This window comes from Botrytis fragariae (genome assembly GCF_013461495.1).
Source record: "Botrytis fragariae strain BVB16 chromosome Unknown tig00000101, whole genome shotgun sequence".
NCBI lineage: Eukaryota > Fungi > Ascomycota > Leotiomycetes > Helotiales > Sclerotiniaceae > Botrytis > Botrytis fragariae.
In genome coordinates, this window is record NW_023500996.1 from 1368106 (window position 1) to 1390345 (window position 22240).

The following is a 22240-nucleotide window of genomic DNA, read 5'->3' on the forward strand; positions in this document are numbered from 1 at the left end:
GAGGCTATGTATTTGCGTCGTGCGAATATGCTGCAGCTCACTGGAGATTGAATTCTTGGATTTCTTGGTGTAAATTTGTGAGGGAGACTTTTGTAGATCTATCTCTCAATATTATATCAGATTATTGATCCGGAAACTGCAGCGGGGTCTCGGTGGTAGTATATAGTGATTTCTCGCACGCGATATTCCATGGAATGGGAAAATGCAATTTTCAATAACTTCTGTTTGTTGCTTTTCGATGATTGAGTTGTGAACTTTCATGCATCAATCCCCGATTTCTGCCACACCACAGCAGACCAAGAAACACGATGAGAAAGAAGAGAAAATTTCCAGAATGTGATGAAATTATCATCCACTCGGATACTCACCATTTCAAATGTAACAGTAGCACGAGGAATCATCGCCTCAATCGAGGGTCTCTTGAGATCGTGCGTCTCATACCCTAGATCTTCATGCAGTTTTGAAATTCGGCCAGGGGCTATTCATTCTGCGGCGCGGTATATACGGAGTGAAGAAAATGGGCGAGGTAAATTGATAGAAGCTTGGAATTTGGAAGAGATTGGGGATGTTAGGTATATTACGTGATATCGATAGTATATTTGCATGATGAATGATACTGTATGCTTGGAGTAGATGAGATTGATAGAACCGGCTATTCCAAGAAGAACAAGGGGTTGCAAATTATTATATATGTAGGGTATGATTCTTACGGCATTCGCGTTTGAAAATCTCATCATTTGTTGGTGGTTGTTGGTAGTTTATTTTAACTCCCAGTGTAAAAACGTGGCCAGGTAGTATTTGGGAACTCAACATCAACCAGATGAGGATATTCGTACTTTGGTCTACGCGATGATTGGAGAGTGAATTAATCATCATTCTTGATTCGATTCGCTTACAATACTACAAACAAGCTTAATTGAATCCTGATCTTCATTGCCAGACTGCTTTCGAGATTGCTTCAAATCTTATCCACCCCTTCATCAAATCTCGTTTCTTTTCCCCATTATTTCGTGGTCAAGACGAGAGATGTGAATGGAAAGTTATGCCACCGATCCACAACTTTTCAGGCAAGATCCCTTGCGTGTTTCATATTCGTGATACTCTTTCTTATCAGTCTTTTAAATTTCAAGTAGAGCGCGCTTAACGTTCTAGCAAAGAACTCGCAATCAAATCCTCCTGTTAGATAAAAATACTTTCATTTTTGTTGCATTTTCATTGTATGCGGCCAAATGTCGGATCTCGGTTTCACAAGTTTCTAGAATCTCCTTTAACCGCCATGCTTTTCTTCAAGTCGGCGACTAGATTTGGCGTGGATCGTTCATGTAATCCATGTTGATTTTCATCTTCATTCAAGGGATCATGGGGGCTCAACCTACCATGTTGTAGCTCTTGGGGAAAACGGAAAATAAATCGGACAGGGCTAGGGATATGAGACCCATATAAATCCTTCACGTACAATCCCTAGGTTGGTTTGTACTCAAGGGAAGGTAAGCTTTGTTGACTCCTTCAGCTATTCCTAAACTCAGCTATTCCTTGAGACCTGGTTGATAATTTTTCTTCGCGCTCTTCATTCATTCTCTCGTTTTTCCAATCCTCTTACGTTCGTTCATAGTCTAAGAACTATTTGATTTTTGTGTCATTTCTTGAACTGGTAAACTCGGAAGTTGGTTTATCAGATCAAATCTTTCGAGACTTTTTCACATTGTACGGTACTAGATATCCACATCTGGGTTATTTTCGATCTGTGCCACGCTCATATCATCCTTACTTCCCCATCATTAACTTTTTGAATTCTGCCCCCCAATTATATTGGCATATTACTACATTCTTTACAGAGATAATGGCTTCACGAATATCAATAAGAAAACAAATCTTATTGTTTTGTTCATTTTCTTTACCTTTATTAGCATCAGCTGCCACGACGGATACACCAACCACATGTTATGTTATAAATGGACAACATAATGCCAACGCAGGTTATAGATGTGATAATTCAACAACGGGTCATAGTTCATGTTGCGCAGCTGGTGCAATATGTTTTTCAAATGGTGTTTGTCAACAAGCAAATGGGAATGTCCAAGATTATTTAAGGGTTGGATGTACAGATCCCACATGGAAAGATCCAGCCTGTTTAGATCAATGTACTAGTTGTAAGTTACATGAATTACGTTGGTGGGCTGGGAATACTAACCACTTCTCAGATGCTAGAAGTTCAACTGCTGGTATAAGATTTTGTAATGGAGCTATAACATCAACCACAGAATAGTATGTTCTACCAATCAAACAAATTTGGATTGTTCGATGCTGACCCAAGACAAGTTGTTGTGACACCGGTGCCGACGGTGTAGGGAGTTTTGCTTGTTGCGATAATGACACAGATATATTCAACATCTCGCCCGTAGCTGAACTCCTCGCTCAGGTTCCCCTCGACTACACCTCATCATCTTCATCATCCTCATCATCCACATCTTCTGCATCTTCTACATCTGCTACATCTTCCGCGACCACTTCATCGGCATCAACAACCACTACATCCGGCTCAACCACAGCAGCAACCTCCGAGTCAGCCGCCTCCCAAACATCCGCCGCCCCTCTGCCTACCGTAACCGCAACCTCATCTTCTTCTAGTCACGCTGTCGCCATCGGTGCCGGCGTCGCTATTCCCTGCGGTATCCTTGCGATCGCGGCTCTTGGGTGGCTTTTATGGAGAAAAAGACGCGCATCAAAGCAACAGGCTAATCAACTTCCTAAGAATGAAGAAGGATTTCCCGGCCAAGAGTATCAAAATCCAAATCAGAATTCACAAGCATATCAGCCTACAGAAGGAGCTTATGTGCAAAACCAACACGGAGTGGCTGGGCATGGAGAATATGGTCCAAGTGAAATTGGAACGGGATATCCACGGGGAAATTTGGGAGAGGCGGGTGGAATCGGGATGGCGGACAAGAAGGGATATTATGCACCGCAGCCGAGCGAGATGGAACAGCCGAGAACGGTGCATGAGATAGATGGGGGGCATTTCAGGGGGTAATGATATGACGGAGTGGAATTAAGATTTAAAGACAAAGTTAAGGTTTTAGGTTTTGGGGGGGTGAGATTAATGCAGGAGCGGCATGTGCAGGGGATCTTCCGAGGACCACCAATTCGACTCGACGTTGAAACCCAGAGGGTGCTGTGAGGAAAAAGAAGCGAACCGACCTCATAGGTCGTGATTACACGACAGGGCACGTGTACTCTGTGACGAAACGTCACTCGAGAAAGAAAGGCACCGATTCCCACCGAACGATACACCAAACTCGGAAGTCCGACATACCCGCATCTTTGTACATATTTTAGCGCGCTTCTTGTTTTTTATGATTTAGACGATGCGCTAAGCGGTATTATACCTTTTTGCAGCGGCTTTTATGATGGGAAATTGAAGAAAGAAGAGTTTATGATTAGTTATTTATTGTTGTAACTTTGTAACTCTGTTTATATTCATGGGAGGCGGGATTGGTAAATAAGAATTTAATTATTACATTGTTACTTTGAGGAAGAAATTTTTTGGTCAGTGATGGTGGTTTGTCTGTCTGTTTGATTTGGTGGTTGAGAAATTTCTGGGTGGGGATGGTGAGTGAATGAATGATGTTCTATTATAGGGGGTTGGGGGTGGGGAGGGGGGAACGGAGTATCTAAGTGAGTAGCTTTTTGGGGGGTAGGCTGAGGAAGTATAAATTGATGTTGGATCTTGTGCTAACTCCTCTGCATATTCTATCTCTGAAGAATCTTGGAGGAGGTCAAGGACCGTTTCCTTTCTCGCAGGTGGAAGAGCAGAATCGGATTCTGAACTCCGGAGTGATTTTTTTGTTGTTGTTAGAGAAGTGTTGATATTTTTGTAGATTATAGATTATTTTGCTGTTGTTGCTATTCTTCTTCTTCTTCTTCTTCTTCTTCTTCTTCTTCTTCTTCTTGTTGTTGTTGTTTTGGAGGACCATGGGGAGTTTTGTCATTCATATCGTGGCGGTGTTGTTGTTACTTGTTCTTTACGGCTGGATGTACCATCTCGTACTCTTATTCTGGTTTATCTCGATTCAAGTCGTTCGATTTGAATACGTCACGATTCGAACATACCACGATTTGCCCTGGAGTAAGACAGAAAGAGATACTCGTAACATGTTCCGAAGTCGCTAGCTCCTAATACTCGAGTGTAATTGTGATATGTCGTTGATTAAGAAGATGGGATTGGTGAGTGTAAATTGGGGAGGATACAAATTCATCATCTCTCGTAATGAGCTCGGTAAATGCGAACTCTAATACCTCTTGAGTTGTTAGGGGGATATTTGTAGCCTAGGAGGATAGTTTACTGTGTTATTTAGCTAGGTAGCTAAGTAGAAAATCAGAGGAATCAAGTTCGTAAAGGTAACGTGTAGAGTATCAGGCCTTGAGTGTCAAGTGCCTTTAATTTGGTTTGTATTTTATTATCGCATTATGGTTCATCTTGTGAACTACTACTGAAATCACTGCCATTGAAGTTACGAGTAAAAAGCTTTGATTCTAGTAACATCTCTTCTGGAGTATTTTACGAAACATCATCTACGAAAGGAGCGAGTAAAGTCCCAGATCTGTTCGTTCTCGACTTGTGAAATTACAATGTTGGTTCTTAGTTTCTTGCCGAGAACTTGTTTTGCTTATAGATGTGAGATATCGTAGAGATGAAACGGGATGTGAAATATATGTAGCTCGGTTGGTGGAGATCAAACAGACTTTTGTGATGGAGTTAAGTTATGCAACCACAAAGTTCAAATCACGGCTGCGGCTGTGATATGAGTGACTACATCAGCTTGGGTATATCTCGGTATGATGCAAAGGTTTCTTGTATATCTGGCAAGGGGTGAAAGAGATCCGCCTCGTGATTGACATTACGAAAAGGTGAAATTAGGGGAGAGTGTAAAAGCGTGACAGCTAGTAACAACGCCTTATAGATACTTTCATGGGCTTCAGTAAAGATCGGTTCTTTTGGCTATATAAGATTATCATGGTAAGAGGATGAGTATGCAAATATGAAGAGCCACTAAGAAGACTGGAAAATGGCAAAGATGATGTCCAAGCCAGAGGAACGTCTATCAATATGTAGTAGGATGACAGGGCTTAGGTTTGTCAATAGAGTGACATTTGAGACGCGAACTAAGGAGAATCCTATAGTGGGAATATCGCTGGGAATGACGATGAGAACGCTAGCTAAGAATGATGAGTGATGACAATGAAGTTAGGATTTCTAGGTAACAGTAGTGCGAAAGTGGCAGCAGTGAGGTTTGTTCGTCCTTTCAAATAGGTGTATTTAGTTACATTGATGACATAAAGAGACTTTCAACATACCATGTTCAAGGTCAGCGCTTATCACAGTGTCAAGCCTTAGTTCTTTTGGGACATTGCTAAGATTATTTTTCATACTGACTTTGAACCAAGACGCGGTTTAAATAGTTACTTAGACTACGACGAAAAAGGTGTGTTCTCTCGCCTAATCGTGTAATGGTGTAATGGTGAAGGAATCTTGTGAGAAAATTTATATAGAATAGGATATACAATAGCTCTACACTACATCATAAACATTCTCTTCTTTCGTAATTGATCAGAGTAAAAAGTGTTCTGAGTTGGGCTGGGCTGGGAGGACCGCAATTAATGGGAGACGCGTTATGGGTACGGGTCTATAGCCTTCTACCAACAGCGGACAAACATATCTCGCGTTCATTAACCTCCTGTCAAATTGAAATTACTATAGTTTCTTAGAACAGAAACCTGGAATCTCCTCGTAATCAATTTCTTTCATTTTCGAATCTCAACTGCATATACCAACATTTTAACAACCACTCACATACACCATACCATGTACCTACATTTCAACGTCCTCACACACACACACCATCCGTGATCTTAAAATGCCGCTCTCCCACATGTAATCATTCAAAACGGGTCCTTGCATAACACAGAAGCTTTTATGGGAAAGACACACTTTAATTGTATCAGGCATCACGTTGTAGGGGACTCAATGACGGTCTTTCCAGCGTCCACCGCCGTTTACCTCATCCTATGTATACCTTTCCATAGAATCATGCAGCAGGGATCTGTATACGAAATCGTATCTTCAGAGGTTCTGAGGGGAGTGATACACCCCTATAGGTTCCACCACTACATTCGAGATAGCATTGGCATTTTCGATCCTTCTGGAGAATGAAATCTCGTCGGAATCACTTGGCCCCAAAGCCTCAGTCCATTAAGCCAAGTTGTCGAAGTCCCAATTAAATGTTGGAAATGGCACTTTGGGGCTCGATTAGTGCAAACGGTATACTGTCTTGTGGTTTAGTAGATTGATTCATATTGACAGCACGGTGTCTAACGAGCGATTTCGATAATATTGGCAAAGGGCTAATGATTCTCGGCTCTCTGGGCCATAGAGCTAACCCAACTGCAATGTTAACCCAATTCGCATCGATATATTGACCTCTCACATACTCTAGAACGCGATGGACTCAATTTAGCGGTTAAGAAGATGGGAGATATCGTTGCTGGTCAGGTTATGGCCAGCTTCAAGCTTGCTATTGATGTGACAGACTTATGTGAACAGATATACGTGGCAGGAGATTTGACAGGTCGAGTGAAATAGTTGTAAGATGGTGGTGCAGCTTTGCCCTTACATGACATAAACAGATGCCGTTAACCGTGTACACACTACGCCACACATCAAGACTGTCTATCAATAGAAAAGTAAGGTTATCACGTGGTAATGTAGATTGCGCTACCAAGATATAGCCACCCGAGAGCCACTCGAGAGCCACAACTCTGACCGGGGCAGCGGGGATACTTGTAAGGCTGAGCAAGAAGTTACGCAACGAATGAACTTTTCAACGTCATTGTGAAGAAACCTTGTTACGCCAACAAGATGTCCAGACGAAGTAAACGAGAAAGAGAAACATTTGATGTTGGCATTGGTTAGAATCTTGGTATGAATACTTAGGTATGGTCTGAGATTCCGGATGCAGATATGAAAGACGTGGAATAGTCGTAGAAAGTACGACGTTGGAATTACCATCAAATCAAGGTACGGAGGGAAAACTACTCCCGAGGTTCTGCAAATGGAATGTTATTCGAGACATTCCAGAATTTCCATTGTCTTGTATGTTCTTATCCTTGACTTCAGTTTGACTCATACTCATTCATCGATCCTTTTTACTATTGAACACTATTATATCCTCAATCAACAAAAGCCAGCCAGTCTTCCTATTTCTCAAATTGATGAAGATAATTAACTTCCATTTATCCTTAATCTCTTGTTCAATCCCGGTTCGCCAAGATTTCCCGTCATGAAAATGACCCCTCCATTGGTTGCGGCTTCATACCCTGATTATGATGTATCTTTAAATAAAAATACATCGAGGCGGAGTCTGGGTTCCGTGCGAGAAAATATACCGACTGCGAATGTGAATGCGAATGCACATGGTGGGAATTATAAGCCGTACGAAGAAGTGAATGGGATCAATGGAATCAATGAAGATATAAATCATGAGAAATGCGATTCGAAAATAAAATTTGAGGATACAGCAAATAGCAAATTTACTTTCCCTTCAAGACCTGCGACAACAACGACGACGACAGCGTCGGCGAATACAAATCCAACGACTATAAACACGAATCACAGTCAATCGAATCCTCAACTATCTCACGATCGATCAAATTCTCAACATTCACATCATCCATCCCGTCTGAGTATTTCTAGCAAAGCATCTTCGAAGTCCCATCAAGAATATATTAATTCTCTCGTCATGCCACCACCCGAAGTCATTCAAGAAATCAATCATGTCCAAGAAGAAAAAGAGGTCGAAGGTATCGCGAGACGATTGAGTGAAAATCCAAATCTGAGTGAAGACGAAAGGAGGAAAGCCGCAGAACTTATACAGAGAAATTATAGAGGACATAGGGAACGGAGGATCCTAGAAGGAAAAAGGTTGGATGTTGGGACTCGATGGGTGGAAGCTGTTAAGGAGGCTAGGTATAGAAATTTGACGACACCGAGGGCGAGAGATAGTGGGGAGAAAGAAAGAAGTAGTAGGAGTTTTGATGTTGAGGGAGAATCGTCAATGAATACAGAAGGAATGGGAAGTTCAATAGCAGCAACACAAAATCGAACCTCTCACGCTCGAGAAAATTGGAAGAAAATTGGCATGATAGCTCGAAGAGCAGGTGGAGATGAGGAATCAGATGAAGAAAGTGATGAGGATTCTAGAGATCTAAATGAAGAAGAACGTGCCGCGAAACGAAAACGTCGAATGGAAGAAAAGGCAGCAAGACAAAAAGCAGCCAAAATAATGGATTTACAATATTTTCTTGAAATGGTCGATCTCAAACATAGGTACGGCTCGAACCTTCGTACGTACCATGGGGAATGGAAGAAGGCAAATACGAATGAGAATTTCTTTTATTGGCTGGATTACGGAGAGGGAAGATTTATTGATTGTCAAGGCTGTTCGAGGGAAAGGCTGGACAGGGAGCAAGTGAGATATTTGAGTAAGGAGGAGAGGTTGGATTACTTGGTCAAGATTGATGGAGATGGAAGATTACGTTGGGCTAAGAATGGTGAAAGGATTGATACGACAACGGAATGGAGGGATAGTATCAAAGGAATCGTGAGAAATGATGACGATACGCCGGTTTTTACACCATTAAGTGGTGAAGCAGATAACGAAGGGGAATCCGACAGTGAAAGTTCTAGCGATGAATCTCCTCTCCATCATCACTCACACCCACATATGCGCACACAATCTCAAACTCAAGAACAAAAACTCGAAGCCGAACAAGAAGAATCCCGCGCTTCTAAATACGCATCTCCCGAATATGACAACGCACAGGGCATGAAAAAGATTTCCCATATGTCCGCATCTACCATCTTCAATAAACTCCTTCGTGGTTCGGTCAAGAAGAATACCTGGATTTTTGTAGCCGATACTTCGTTTCGTCTTTATGTTGGAATCAAACAATCTGGTGCATTTCAGCATTCTTCTTTTCTTCACGGAAGTAGAATTAGTGCAGCTGGGTTGATCAAAATCAAAGATGGAAGATTGACAAAACTTAGTCCATTAAGTGGACATTATAGGCCTCCTGTCTCCAACTTTCGCGCCTTTGTTAAGAATCTTAAAGGCGAAGGCTGTGATATGGGAAGAGTAAGCATCTCGAGATCATATGCGGTATTAGTGGGACTAGAAGCATATGTTAAGACGAGGAAGAGAGCAAAGAAAGTTGTCGGGAAGGTGGTGAGGAGAAGAGATAAAATGTTGGATAAGGAGGAGGTGAGAAGGAGAGAAGAGGATGCAATGGATAAGAGTGAGAGTGCCGAAAAGGAGAGGAAGTTTTTGGAGGAGGAGGAGAGAAGGAAAAGGGAGGAAGGAAGATTCTTGGATAGGGTTGTGGGTGGTAGATTGAGAGGATTGAGTTTGGGAAGTAGAGATGGAGGGAACGCGACAAGTTCTGCTGGGATGGAGGCACAGAGGACGCATACGAGGAATGCTTCGATTGGAGTAGTCGAAAGTAATAAAATCCCTGCGGTGGATAAAGGCAAGGGAAAGGAAACGGAAAGGGAAAAAGAGGCAGAAATCGATGTTCCGGGACAAGGCCCCGAAAATGCTATTCCACCGCAAGGAATAAGGGAAGAATAACCGGATGAATTTATGAGTAAATGAATCTGCGAATGAATTGAGCGATGATATTTGAAGGAAGATTGTTGAGTATCGATCTGGCTTTGATTGAAGATGGATATATAGTGGGCTTTTGGATTGGTTCAGCTCGTGGGTTAACTTTTCTGTATTGGACGTGGACGTGGATGTAGGTGGATGTAGGTGGATGTTTGGATGAGATGATTGGATAGCGTTAGCGAAAGCTTGAGAAGATGATGATCGAGTGTACCTCGTATGAGGTATATAATGTGCGATATGATACCCTTTATAGAATTCAAAGATATTAAAAGTCATTTTTGGTCTGAGATTCAATGAAGATGCGATGATTGAAGTTGAGGTAAGTGATAGAAATTATTGTGTTGAAGTTTGAGGAGAAAGCCAGGGGAGTCTCTTGTGATATTTGAGAGTTTTTTGGGTTTGGGGGAGTGGATTTGGGTGATGTGATGATGATGATAGGCAATGACAATGGTGAATAATAATAAATCATAGGGATATAAACACTAAGGTTAGTAATGATAACACATACTACCAAAGCTCGACTAAAGTTACTGAAATTAGACATTCGCAAGACTTCAGATGCATCTTCGTCGTTCAAATACAAAGATTCTAGTGTCATTTTTACAGAGTTAATTATTCGTTTGTGAATGAGTTTTCGATGTGTCACGCATACACGCACGTCACTTTGACGGTTATTGTACTTTGAGAGTCGGATATGAATGAGTGATAGGTTTGATTGAGATACTTCTGGAAATGAATCTAAGCTTTGAGATTGTGACAAAGTTATATTTTGTTATTGAATATATAGAAGTCGGTCCCTCCTTGACTTCCTTCCCCATCATACATTACAAATAGGAGCCATCCCCACAACATGGTCAAGACTAGATTCTTTCAATTTTCATACTAGCATTGGGATTGAAATTCAAATCAAAGACCGAATGAGTAAGTATACAAATTCGAGAGTTTTGCTCTAACAGTCGATCAAGCAATGTCATCACGCCGCATCTTGTTATGGTCACGCAGTTGGTTCGCTTCGGAATTCATCACTGAATTTGCGTTTGTCACGGACGGAGATATTTCCCCTGGATATATAGGAACATTTAGAATTGTGTCATCAGAACCTGGTTTGAGCAAATACGCATGTATAGCTCTAATCCTGTCCGAATTCAATCATACTATGTATAATATGAGTGTTCGATGGTGGAGAGAGGACGTTTACACCCACGAAGAGTTCTAGAGAGCTGATTGCTAGCAAGGAAAGCCATCTAAAAAATATTTCTATCAGAATGGTCAGGTATCAATCTATTTTGATTTCTGTCCTCTTTAACTACGCCATTATCTGGAACCTATAGTGGATATACACGCCTGAAACTCACATGCAGCAACTGCCGACTATTAGTATAGAACAGAAAATGCCGGGCTATATATTATACCTATAACCAAGAACTTAAGCCAGATTTCTTTTGGATAGGAGGATGAGTTAGTTGTGCAGCCATAAGAGTGAGGTTTAATCCTCAAGTGGTAGTATAAAGAGACTTCTATCATTCACAAATACGTCGTCAAAAATTCAGATCAGAAACGAACCTATTCTCGTAGGCGAGAGCTAGGATAATGGAATTTTGTGCATAAATCTCGGATATGAACTACTTGTGGCAATTTTGACAGGCGAAAGAAGAAACGTGTTGTAATTGTGTGCATGAGCAAGTTGACAATAAAGTGTACTTCTAGCATTGGAAGGATGGAAATGATAGTGTGTATGTGATGAGCTGTAACTGGGTGAGGAAATTAGGGGAAAGGAGAAGTGTGACTGTTTGTGAAGAATAGAGTTTGATATGGGTGGAATTAATTTTAAATAATGTAATCATGACTCGATACGAGGACTAATGAGGTAGGCGTGACTATATTGCCTAAGACGTTTTTTGAATAGCAGCGCCCGATGGAAATGTACTCATTTGTAGATCAATGACTTTATATACATTGATCCGACGCAGTGGAATAGAATTTCTAGACACACAAAATCAAAAGAACAATATTCTGTAATGTAGGCAATCAAAGGCATGTTCCTAGATTCCCTCAACCCCAAATCCACTCTGAGCCTCCAGAACTTCCCACTATATACATCCATAGCGTCGATCCTGTGCCACAGAAGATTCTCAATCTCAAATACATAAACCCACGCGTCTTCAAAAATGTAACTACAACTTCGAACAAATTACGAGGACACCACAGACAGGAAAATCAAGCACCCAATGATCCGACTGGAAGTCCTCAAAATCCCTTGGTGCAAACTCCACTGGAAATGGTGTAAGATTACAATTCAGGGACTTGTGATCTTCTCGTCGAGAAATAGAAATTTTATTGCCATTAATCCATCAGTGAATACACACTGTCGATTAATGTACTTGCGTCTTGTTAATGAAGTTAAACACTCGTTTACTTTTATTTGGCAGGTAGGAGAAATTCCGTTAAGACCGCACTATAGAATCAGCCTTCAACGATAGCTTTATGGCCCATAATGATTCCCTCGAATCTAGTTGGTTCTGTGCATGGAGATTCTGGTAGAGAGGAGAATGATATGTTTATATAGCTTGAAATGTGTAAGCGATGCGTGTCTGGTTTGGTAGACTGAATGGAAGAGAGCTTAATCGAGCGGATTGAAACGGATAGATACTGATGCTAGAGTCCACAAATCTTATCTCATACTGCCCTGCACTCATGCAAGATTCACGGCTCTAATATCCTGTGTATAAATTTAGGGAATCGTGTTCTCGTGAATGATATATAATAGATTCATTTCCTCTACTTCATGTTTCTACATCTGCAATTTAACAGAAAGGGAGAAATATATTCACAAGGCCCTCACTCCCATCGGTCTCTCTAGAATCGTTCACTCCTATATCCACTCCACAAGGAAAAGGGTTTGTATTCAAAACGTGATGGATGAAGCTCTCATTATTATTGCTAGACATCAGAGCCGCTGTCATAGATCGATCACTGTCAAACTCTATGCTACATCTCCACGCTTATGATATGTCTAGTGAATCTAAGCATAAAAACTAGGAAATGGAGCACACACAGCCGCACTTACTGTATGTTTTCTTTGGACTGCAGTCCAGTGAAGTGGAAAGTTACTCGAAAGAGACTGGGTTTCGGCCACAAAGCACGCTCAAGTTCCCTCCATGACTATATAAAAAGCGCCTTCTCGTGAAAACATGGTGAGCTCATGTAGACGAAAACACCTCTTTCCGCGGTTTGTTGATGGGTTTTTATCAAGAGCGCTAAAGCGAATGCTATATACTGAGATCTCGTATTGAATTTTTGCATGGGTAAGATGAAGGCTCACGCAAGTGTGAGTGTCAAAGTTCACAGCTGCTGGCGGCAACTGTTGAAAAATGTTGTCATCTATTCAGTGAAGAAGCAATGACAGAGCAAAATCAACAATCGAAAAGGAATTTGATGAGATTTGCAAATCACCCTCCTGCTTAGAAGAACGATTGCTCGAAACATTCTAACCATGCGTGATGATATGCATTACTCCACGTATAACCTCTCCATTAAAAACTTCCTACAATTTAAGCCTACCGTTATTGAGTTCAAATTGCTACCAGAACTCTTTCTCAAGAACCTTCTTTATATACTTAGGAAGACAATGCAATCTCCAATGAACGTCGTCATCTCGTATTGATACCCCCCCTCCCCCCACTCATCAACGCAACCAGATCCCGTGAGTTTCTCCGCACTTAAGTATATAAAAAGACGACCAAAGATCAAATTCACGACATAGTATATGAAACTAAATGGTGGTGATGATGAAAAATGGCGAGATTTACAAGAAATGCCACTCATGAATTCTGGATAGAGTCGTTTATACTAAGCCACCACTTGGTTGAAAATTTTGAATAAGTTCATCTTTAGAAGCATATGGACGAGAAGAAAGCCACAATAAATCAACCGTGTGAGTGCCTCTTGAGAAAATAATAGGGACTGATAAAATTTCATTGCTATAAATAAGTGACACGCCGTGTCTATACACCAGCCACTATACAGCCAGCCCAGACAAACAAATACAAGTCTCTCAATCTCTCCCTTCTTCATATGAAACGCCAACCCTGACACAATGAAAGCCCTTCGAACTTCTCAATCTTCGATCCTAAGCATACATATCTTCTAGAATTCATACAAATATTTATCTCGTCTTGCCGGAAGAAACACCAGCACCAATAACACCTGGCAATTTTTCATCACCAATGCTATACAGCATACCAATCCCCCAGGAGACAAGTCCAACGAGGACTAAACTGGAAATGAAGATCAACCAGAATGGCCCGCTGATATCTTGTTTCTGGCAAGCAGATCCTCCACGTCCTGAATCAGCGTCACATCTACAGGCGAAACAATCGCCAGACTGGGACGTGTATTTCTTGTAGCAAGCGCCCATTGATGAGCAGTTATTGGTAGAAGAGATACAAGAGTCCAAGGAAGCGTGGCAAACGGGAAGAGTTGTCTTGATGACGGTATTGTTGTTGCGGGAAGAATTGGAACTTGGGGCTTCTTGTACTTGATGGTCGACAAACTCAGCCATTGGTTCTTCGAATTGTTGTCTGCTAGAGAGCTTCTTTTGTGAGGGTCTAGTATAAGAGCCGTAAGAGCCGCTACCTCTGCGGGATTCAGGCATGAGAACGACGATAACGTTCATTTCTGCTTTTGAGGCAAATTTGGTCAATCGTTCGTAAGATGTGTTGATGAACTCCTTGTGCTGTCGCAAACATTAGCAATTAACCTCACGAAGGGAACGATTTTCATACCTCGGATTTCCTATTCAAGTCAAGGTGCATAATCTTCGATTTTCCATTCCAACATTGATCTGCGAATGGGTTGATAGCATCGTCGAGGGTACATTCCTTCGCCTTTCCGACTTGCAACTCCAAATCATCTGCCAACTTTTCTGTCGTCCTAGCTGTAGGTGGATTCAAGATTGTGAATGCTGGCTTGATAGAAGATAACGAATTTAATAGTGATCCAGCCGTCTCCTCGGATACACCCTCAACAATGATAACCAACTCAGCCGCCCTGTCTTTTGGCGCATCGTTGAATAATGATTTCAGTTGACCTCCAAACTTATTGATGTATTTAATCGCCTCACTGCCAACCGATCCGACATCATGAAATTGTGATACGCCCAATCGTTGTGCGAGGACGAGTCGTGCTTCATTTGGAGAGAGAGCTGGAGGTGATATTAGGTCGTTTGGCTTTTGTTGGCCTTCGAGGATATAGGCAAGAGCGGAATCTGATGCAGCACAAACTGTACTGGCCAATAAGGGCAAAAGGAAGCTGGAGGAGAGCTTCATATCTGTTGATGAATTTTGTTGATTTGATTCGAGAGGCTCATACTAAAATGATCTTCTGGGAAGCGTTGACGCTGATAACCTCAAGGTGTTTGTACCAAGCTAAGCACAAGTTAGACGCTAACCACTTTCGAATTAGGCTGATATCATAGAATATGCATTCATGATGTCCAGAGAAGTTCCAGATCACAAATTGAAGATTGTTCGAAGACTCTTGGGTATATTTTCGGAACTTTTGGAATATATAGTATAATAATTGATTGTAATTGTCTTAACTTTTTACCCATTGAAGCTATTTATTGTTCGGTATTACCGTATTATTGACCCAAAGTTGAGAATTTGGTCATCAAAGGCTTTCCTTGTGTGTAGGTATTTATTTGCTTTATTCGGAGATAAATGGATACAATGCCGACTCAGTATTTTTAGAATATCTACCTCATCCATCTTGCGCTCTTGTGCTTTACTACCAAATATCTTCAACTTTCACACCTACCCCAACGACTATCGTTTGATCACCAGCAATTCCCACCCGTAAACTCTACTGGATCTCGCACCGCCATCGCATTCGTGGTACCCGAGAATCTATTCATTTCGCCACAGATTTCGCCATCAAGGGCTCGCCAACTCGAAGGCGGGCCTTGACTTCTACCCCTCACGATGTTCCGATTCATTAAACCCCGGTTGACGGGTGCGTGGGCAACGAATGTACGGGCAAGATCAGGACCTAGTAGCTCTGCTGCGAATTCATTATCTATGCGCAGCAATGCTCAGAGATTCGCAGGAAAGGCATCACATGTGGTTCGCTTCAGGAAACCACCTATTAGAATAAGGTATACATGCTCGGACTCTGGCCGCAGGAAGGATATGTGCTGATGATACATAGAAACGTCGCCATCAGCTTTATAGTGGTATACGCCTGCTTTGAAGTTTACACCAGACTAGTTCTCGGTCCCTTGGACAAGGCTGCTGAGGAGGCATCGAAACACATACCGGACGAGGAATGGCAAGAGGCCGAACCACCATTATTTATACCATTTCCTGGCACTACGAGACAGCTACCAACTGTTCCTTACAAAGGAACTGATCCAGAATTCCAAGAGTTCATCAAGATTAGCCAGGATACAAAGCTTATGAATAAACTTAGGGGTTTGTTTACTGCCCAACTTATTTGAATTACTAGTTATGGTTACTGACATTCTTCAGTTGACTTGACAGAAATAATGCGGGATTTTGCTTGCAAAAGTCCGATCGTTGTACAAATTGCTGGAAAGAACCTAAAAAGCAGAAGGATTTGGCTCGACATTGACTTTCCTTCAATTCCTCCGCCGTCATTCGAAAGATCAGGGTAGGTCGCTCGCCGTTAAGTCATATGGATTGAGACTAATGTATATCAGGATCGAAATTTCGGATGATGCAATATCCTGGGTCACACAGCCCGTCGATGCCCGAATAGTATACAAAATCCGAAATGTTTTATGGCCAACGGCCCTTTTTCAATCTTCATGGAGTTTCATAAAAGTTCTGGCCGCAGAAGAATTAAAAAGCATAGCAGGGATGTTTGGCGTGGAAGTTCAAACGAGTCCTGCTCAACAATCACTGGAGCAGATGTTAGCTCGGTCACAAAGAATGATGAAGGAGTTGAAAGGCCAACAAAAGGTACCGGGGGTGTTCAAGGGCCACTAGATGCGAAGGATGAGCCATCACAACAGCATCTGGATGATAAAAGTAAAGAAATTAGGGACATTACAGGATCTGGAAAATCAACCGTGATAGAGGAGATTTTCCCTGCACTTGTAAACAGTATCAGAGATATTCACGCAGGCTTTGCAAAACCCATCATGGCAGCCAAATTAAAATATGTCGAGGCCAACAGGAAGTTGCGGCCAACTCAAAACCTTCATCCAAGGGGTTCTATCACAGTATCTGGATTTGTCGAACTGGAATCTGACAGGGCTTTCCTGGTCTTTGATGTCATCGCAGCTTGGGATCCCAAAAAGAAAGAATTTGACGCTGGAAGTATGCAACTCAAACTGAGAAGAATGCAAAGGAAAAAGCAAAGACCTATTGGGTTGCCACGCAGCCCAGTCAGCTGATAGTACTGTACTTAGTGGATATCGGGTTCTGTTTTGAGGCGTTCATGGTGGGTATCAAGATACACATTGATTTTATGATAAGGTGTTTGGGCACATGGAACAATAGAGTCCCATACTCTACTAATGGAGTTGGATTTTTACCAGCGTTTTACCTTGGACTAGTCTAGAGAGGCAAGGTTTGGGGGTAGGGAAACGATGGTTCGGGAGTGGATGACAGTATCTGATGTACTACCCATTTGATTAATAAGCAAAATAGCGAGTCAAAGTCAAAATTGATATGCCCTTTGTTGCGATTCTTCTCTAAAACTTCATTCATATGCATGCACATTCTTTAGGTTTGCGTATTGTAGTATTATGACATCATTGTCGTGTAGAATTCTAGAGTCAATGCGTTTTCTTTCGTTTCCATAATTGGCCCCCAGGGGTTCTTCACCCCCCCCCTTTCAGAATTTTGAGGCGGGCTGTCTATTGCGTTTATCAACTGATCTTTTTCTATATTTCGCTGTCTTTAATATGCATATGAACCATTTTATTCACATGCCGTTGTGATCGGTATATATTTACCCAATGAAAGCAATGATTGCGCATTACATTCCGCTTGATTGATGCTACAGAGTCAATCTATTAAGGACTTCATTTTCTACTTTGTCTCGTTTGTGAATGTTGTCCTTGCGAAGTCCTTGCAGAGTTCTCATTTCCCTATTTATCCTCTTTTCTTACCACAAACATTTATCATTTGAGGAATCTTGGTAGAAGGTCAGCTGTGACTATTGTACAATTCTTCCTTTGTTGCTCCCTCATATATAATGGTGACCGAATGCATCTTTCATAGAAGCTATTCTCAATTGTATGACTTCATCAATCGATTGAAAACATTGCGTCCTAGCAGCAAGTGTTCTCTCGCTAAAAAAGAATGAAAATTGGGTGTATAGATTGAAAGTTATCGACTATAAACTACCTAGTGCTTACTCCTATTTGCTGACACGCTCTCGAGGTGTCTCTCTGCATTCTAGATCGAGACTGGTATCTTGTAACCGTACCCCTTACCGTTCAGTACCATATGCTTACAAACGGCTGGCTCATGAAACGAGGGATATGCATGAGGGGAGAAGAGGACGTTAGTAGTGAGCATTGTCGCATTTATAATTATACGTGGATAGTGACGATGCGACGTTGAGAAAATGTTGGGAAGCAAGGAGACATGAGGAAACAAGATTATATAGTCGAGGAGCAGTACTTTATCTCATGTTTGAGTAGACTTAGCGCCGGGGCAAAGTTTAAGATTTCGAATTCAATCACGATGCTCTATTAGATAACGAAACAGAGTAGCATTCTTAGAAAAGACAAAAATGACACAACGTGAAATTTTGACTTTGCTTTTTGATGGAATGTGAGATTTAGTACCATGTGGCATTTCATTCGTTACCAGGTATTAGTTAGAAAGAAAGAAGCAACAATGATGTCTCTCTGACCTGAAAGTCTTTTTCAAAGAACACTCGACGCCCTCAAACATGGAAGGCGCGAATGAACTTGCCACGCGAATGATGAAAGCGGGAAACAAAAGATTGGCATCAAGAAGAGAAAACAGAATATGAAATTGCACAAAAGAGGGATATTAACCTACTATTCCAGCAAACGTGATTCACGAGAGAGAAAAAGAAAGACTTACGCTTCAGAATCCGGACATAATTTGTGGCAAAAAAAGATCACTTGACCAAAAAAATATAGCAAAAGTTGTATAGCAAAGAGAAAAGAACACTCAAAATATCCATCGACTTGGTAGATTCCGAAGAAACACTCAAAGTAGCGATTGACTTGGTAGGGCTTTTCGATGTCTCGCACAGGAGACCACTCGAAGTAACGATGGACTTGGTAGTTTCCGAAGAAAGACTCAAAGTAGCAATCGACTTGGTATATCTGATGTGTGATGAGGAGGAAAGAAGAAGAAGAAATTTAAAATGGGCGTGGGGGATGGGGTTTATATAGGAATTTTGGGATGGAGGGGATCAGCATTATTTGATTTAGTATGGAGCTATTGGGTGGTTAGGAGGTACCCAAAACTACTCGGGAAGTATATCAATGTTAGACTTTTATTAGCAGTGGTCTGCGATGTTAGAACATGATGATTATGCCACTAACAAAGGTTTGGCGCAGTAGACTAGCTGGACACTGTCATCAATTTTGATTGACCTTATTATATCATCATTAACGAACACAGAGAAGTAAGCATTTTCTTCAGGATTTTTCAGTATATCAGAATCGCAGAAAACCTCATCCAAAAGTCTGTCTATTAATACAATTCATAACATGAAGACATGCACAAGACGATCTGTTAGCATGTTCTAGCGGAATTGAGTAGCTTCGGAAGGCTCCGAGGTAGTCGATCCATATGATATAGCGGAGAGGAATAAATTCACTGTTTTGATCGATGTTCTTGTTTGATTAATCCTCGTGATTTGGATCTCCTAGATCTCCAACACAGTAACTTGGCGATCATAATTCAAACTTGATTGGGGCAAAGCAAATAGTTATCAGTCATATGTAGGCGGCGAGGATGAAGGCAATAATTAGGGAATGGCCGTGAAGCGGATTCATGAGTTACACCTAAAACTTGAGCTTGTCAAAGTGCTTGTTAGGGTGTACCTTGTAAATTGATAAGATTAGATGTGCAACAAACTTATTTCACACAGCTCTGAATGATTTGATTGGAAGTTTCAATTATCAAGTGTTTACGTATTTGCACCTAGCCGCGGCGTCTAAGATACATTGACATGTACTACTTGAGCCAACTTGCCAGGAAATTCTTTGTAATTCGAAGATATCGGATGAGGAAAATATCTTTCAAGTCACAAATGTAAAGCTATATTTTGTATAAGCTCACTGGAGTGGGACGTGACCACACTTGGCTATAATAGCGTAGTGATTTCATCCTCATTAGATCATAACAACATCACGCTCTTGATATATGCCCACATCGGCCCAATGCAGATCTTGATCTGAAATTCCAGCTAGAAGTTTCAAGTGGGGGCCCTGACAGTATGACAACGACACTTGGAAGGACACATCACACCAGGGAGGAAGTATCGTACGCTGCCAGCTTTATCATCGACGCTAGGTCATCCTTCGGCAACTGCCTACTCCCGAACTATCGCAAGGAACGAGTCTGTGCCATGAAAGTTTCATTGTTGAGGTCCTATGGAGCGATTGAAAGTGCAAACTGAGGAATACAGTAAAATATAGTGGTCCCTATCATACTTGATAGATCAGTGACACAACTGCAAAGGGTCATCTAGACGTGTGGCATTGCTCTCATACGGCTCGTGGAGTCGCAGTGAAGCAATCAAGAGGTAGATGTATAAAAACAACCTGAAGATCTATACTGAACAGTTTATGTAGCATTGATGATAACTTCATGCCAAACAAATACACTGCGTACCACCTAGTATGGGGTAATTCTAAATTTCTAATCCAAAATGCACACAGGTTGAGAAACACCATCGATCATTATTGACAATGGTACTTGCATGATAAGCTTGATGTTAGTAACTGCGTGAAGGTCTCAGTGTATATATGGTGGGTGTAAAAATGTCGTTGAGCAACTGACTTATATTCTTGGCTCTAAAAACATCCCCCTGGATCCTGTGATAAATTCCCACCTGACTGAGAAAATATTAGACATGCAACAAAATCTAGATTTCTCTGTCACGGAATAATCATATTCTGGTACTGTGATTGGCCAAAACTTCGCCGTCGAACGATATTTGATGACACATACTACATGACCAATTTAAGCACAGTGTTTCAGAAGGGAATCACATGATCTTTCTTTTCCCAACCTTCATCTTCTCTTGTCTGCAGTGTGCTTTAAGTAGACGAATACCTCTGAAGTATGCGAATTAACTCGAACATAGCAAGCTTTATATTGACGAAATTCAAATACCTACATGCAGATCATGTCAATAATTATGAACGTGGCGATACTTCAAAACCTTTGAGGCGCAATCGGAGAAGTGCCTCTGCTGTCCCTCAGTTGAGAGGATAATAACCCTTCTCTTAGTTCAAAAAGACGTTATCGCATTCCATCAGCAGATCTCAGGTCCGAAGTCTGAAGAGACATGAAATTCAACGATGGAATGACTTTTGTCTACGGTCGTCAGATCACCTTCAACTTTCTCCTGCAGTCAACTCTGATGGGAATCTTGCAGCGCTCTACTGAAGTCTAACATTCCAGCTTCAGCTATTGCTCGGATCACTTCTAAACATTGAAATGCCCATTCAAAATCTATAGATCAAGAATCTGTACAAACGATCATTTGAAACGGTAGACAGGCCTTGTTCATGATAGTAGCATGATCCCACCGCTTCCCCTCCCACCGACTTAAGGGCAGAAGTTGCAATACTTGGTCGTTGCTTGACGTCTTTTCTCCAATCATTGCCATTTTTGAACAACTAGCCTGGATGTTTCATTCACCCCTCGGGCCCAGAGGCTACCTGCAACGATGAACTCAACGGTAGGTCGCTCCTTTCTGCAATGTGCCGTTTTTCCGTTCAATACAGCTGGATGAAATGGTTTCATTGCTGGATCTTCGTTCTTCGCAGGCTTTCCTGTGTTGTATCTAATGACTTTAGACATTGGTGACAGCACAATGTGGAGTTATCTTACTCGAACCAGATCAAAGCAAAGACTCAGAATCCGATCACTATCTAAACCTTTTGCTTTGTTTGGGATCTGTACTACAATGAATAACGTTGGATATACCATGCTTTAGGGACAATATGGAGTGCTACCAGAAGCATAGCCCATACGACAAGCTAGTATCCTTTTGTAATAAGGCGATCCAGTTGTCTACCCTCCAGTCAATTTGGAGAGTCTTCTGCGAGACTTCTTTCCCGCCTAGCAATTTGCTTTAATTTTTGTTTGTGTGGTCTTCAGTATTATTGGCGGTTCTATTGTTCCATTTCACGAGAGACAATAGCATAGACGCCAATGCCCCAAAAGAAAAGTGAATCTCTCTTCGACATGACATTCACTTTTAAATCTAGCCTTACTGTTATTATGGTCGAGCGAATCGTCCCTATTGTACGGTTGCGTTAGTTGTATTCA

At 41.5% G+C, this 22240-nt stretch overlaps 4 protein-coding genes across 4 annotated transcripts; 3 read left to right on the top strand and 1 right to left on the bottom strand.

Moving 5' to 3' along the window:
• Positions 1 to 1840: 1840 nt before the first annotated feature.
• Bfra_009060 (uncharacterized protein) lies at positions 1841 to 3031 on the top strand (the record flags this gene model as incomplete). Its single annotated transcript, XM_037339413.1, has 3 exons — positions 1841 to 2150; positions 2202 to 2265; positions 2320 to 3031. The coding sequence occupies 3 exons, from the start codon at positions 1841 to 1843 to the stop codon at positions 3029 to 3031; spliced, it is 1086 nt and encodes a 361-aa protein (XP_037190979.1).
• A 4312-nt stretch (positions 3032 to 7343) lies between these two features.
• Positions 7344 to 9683, top strand: Bfra_009061 (putative iq calmodulin-binding motif protein; the record flags this gene model as incomplete). The annotated part of the gene is made up of 1 exon (XM_037339414.1): positions 7344 to 9683. One exon carries the CDS (start codon positions 7344 to 7346, stop codon positions 9681 to 9683), a length of 2340 nt encoding a protein of 779 aa, XP_037190980.1.
• Positions 9684 to 13884: 4201 nt separating this feature from the next.
• Bfra_009062 (uncharacterized protein) lies at positions 13885 to 15046 on the bottom strand (the record flags this gene model as incomplete). The annotated part of the gene is made up of 2 exons (XM_037339415.1): positions 13885 to 14454; positions 14504 to 15046. The coding sequence occupies 2 exons, from the start codon at positions 15044 to 15046 to the stop codon at positions 13885 to 13887; spliced, it is 1113 nt and encodes a 370-aa protein (XP_037190981.1).
• Positions 15047 to 15700: 654 nt separating this feature from the next.
• On the top strand, positions 15701 to 17136 carry Bfra_009063ia (uncharacterized protein; the record flags this gene model as incomplete). Its single annotated transcript, XM_037339416.1, has 5 exons — positions 15701 to 15873; positions 15927 to 16189; positions 16247 to 16388; positions 16438 to 16495; positions 16588 to 17136. 5 exons carry the CDS (start codon positions 15701 to 15703, stop codon positions 17134 to 17136), a joined length of 1185 nt encoding a protein of 394 aa, XP_037190982.1.
• Positions 17137 to 22240: the final 5104 nt, after the last annotated feature.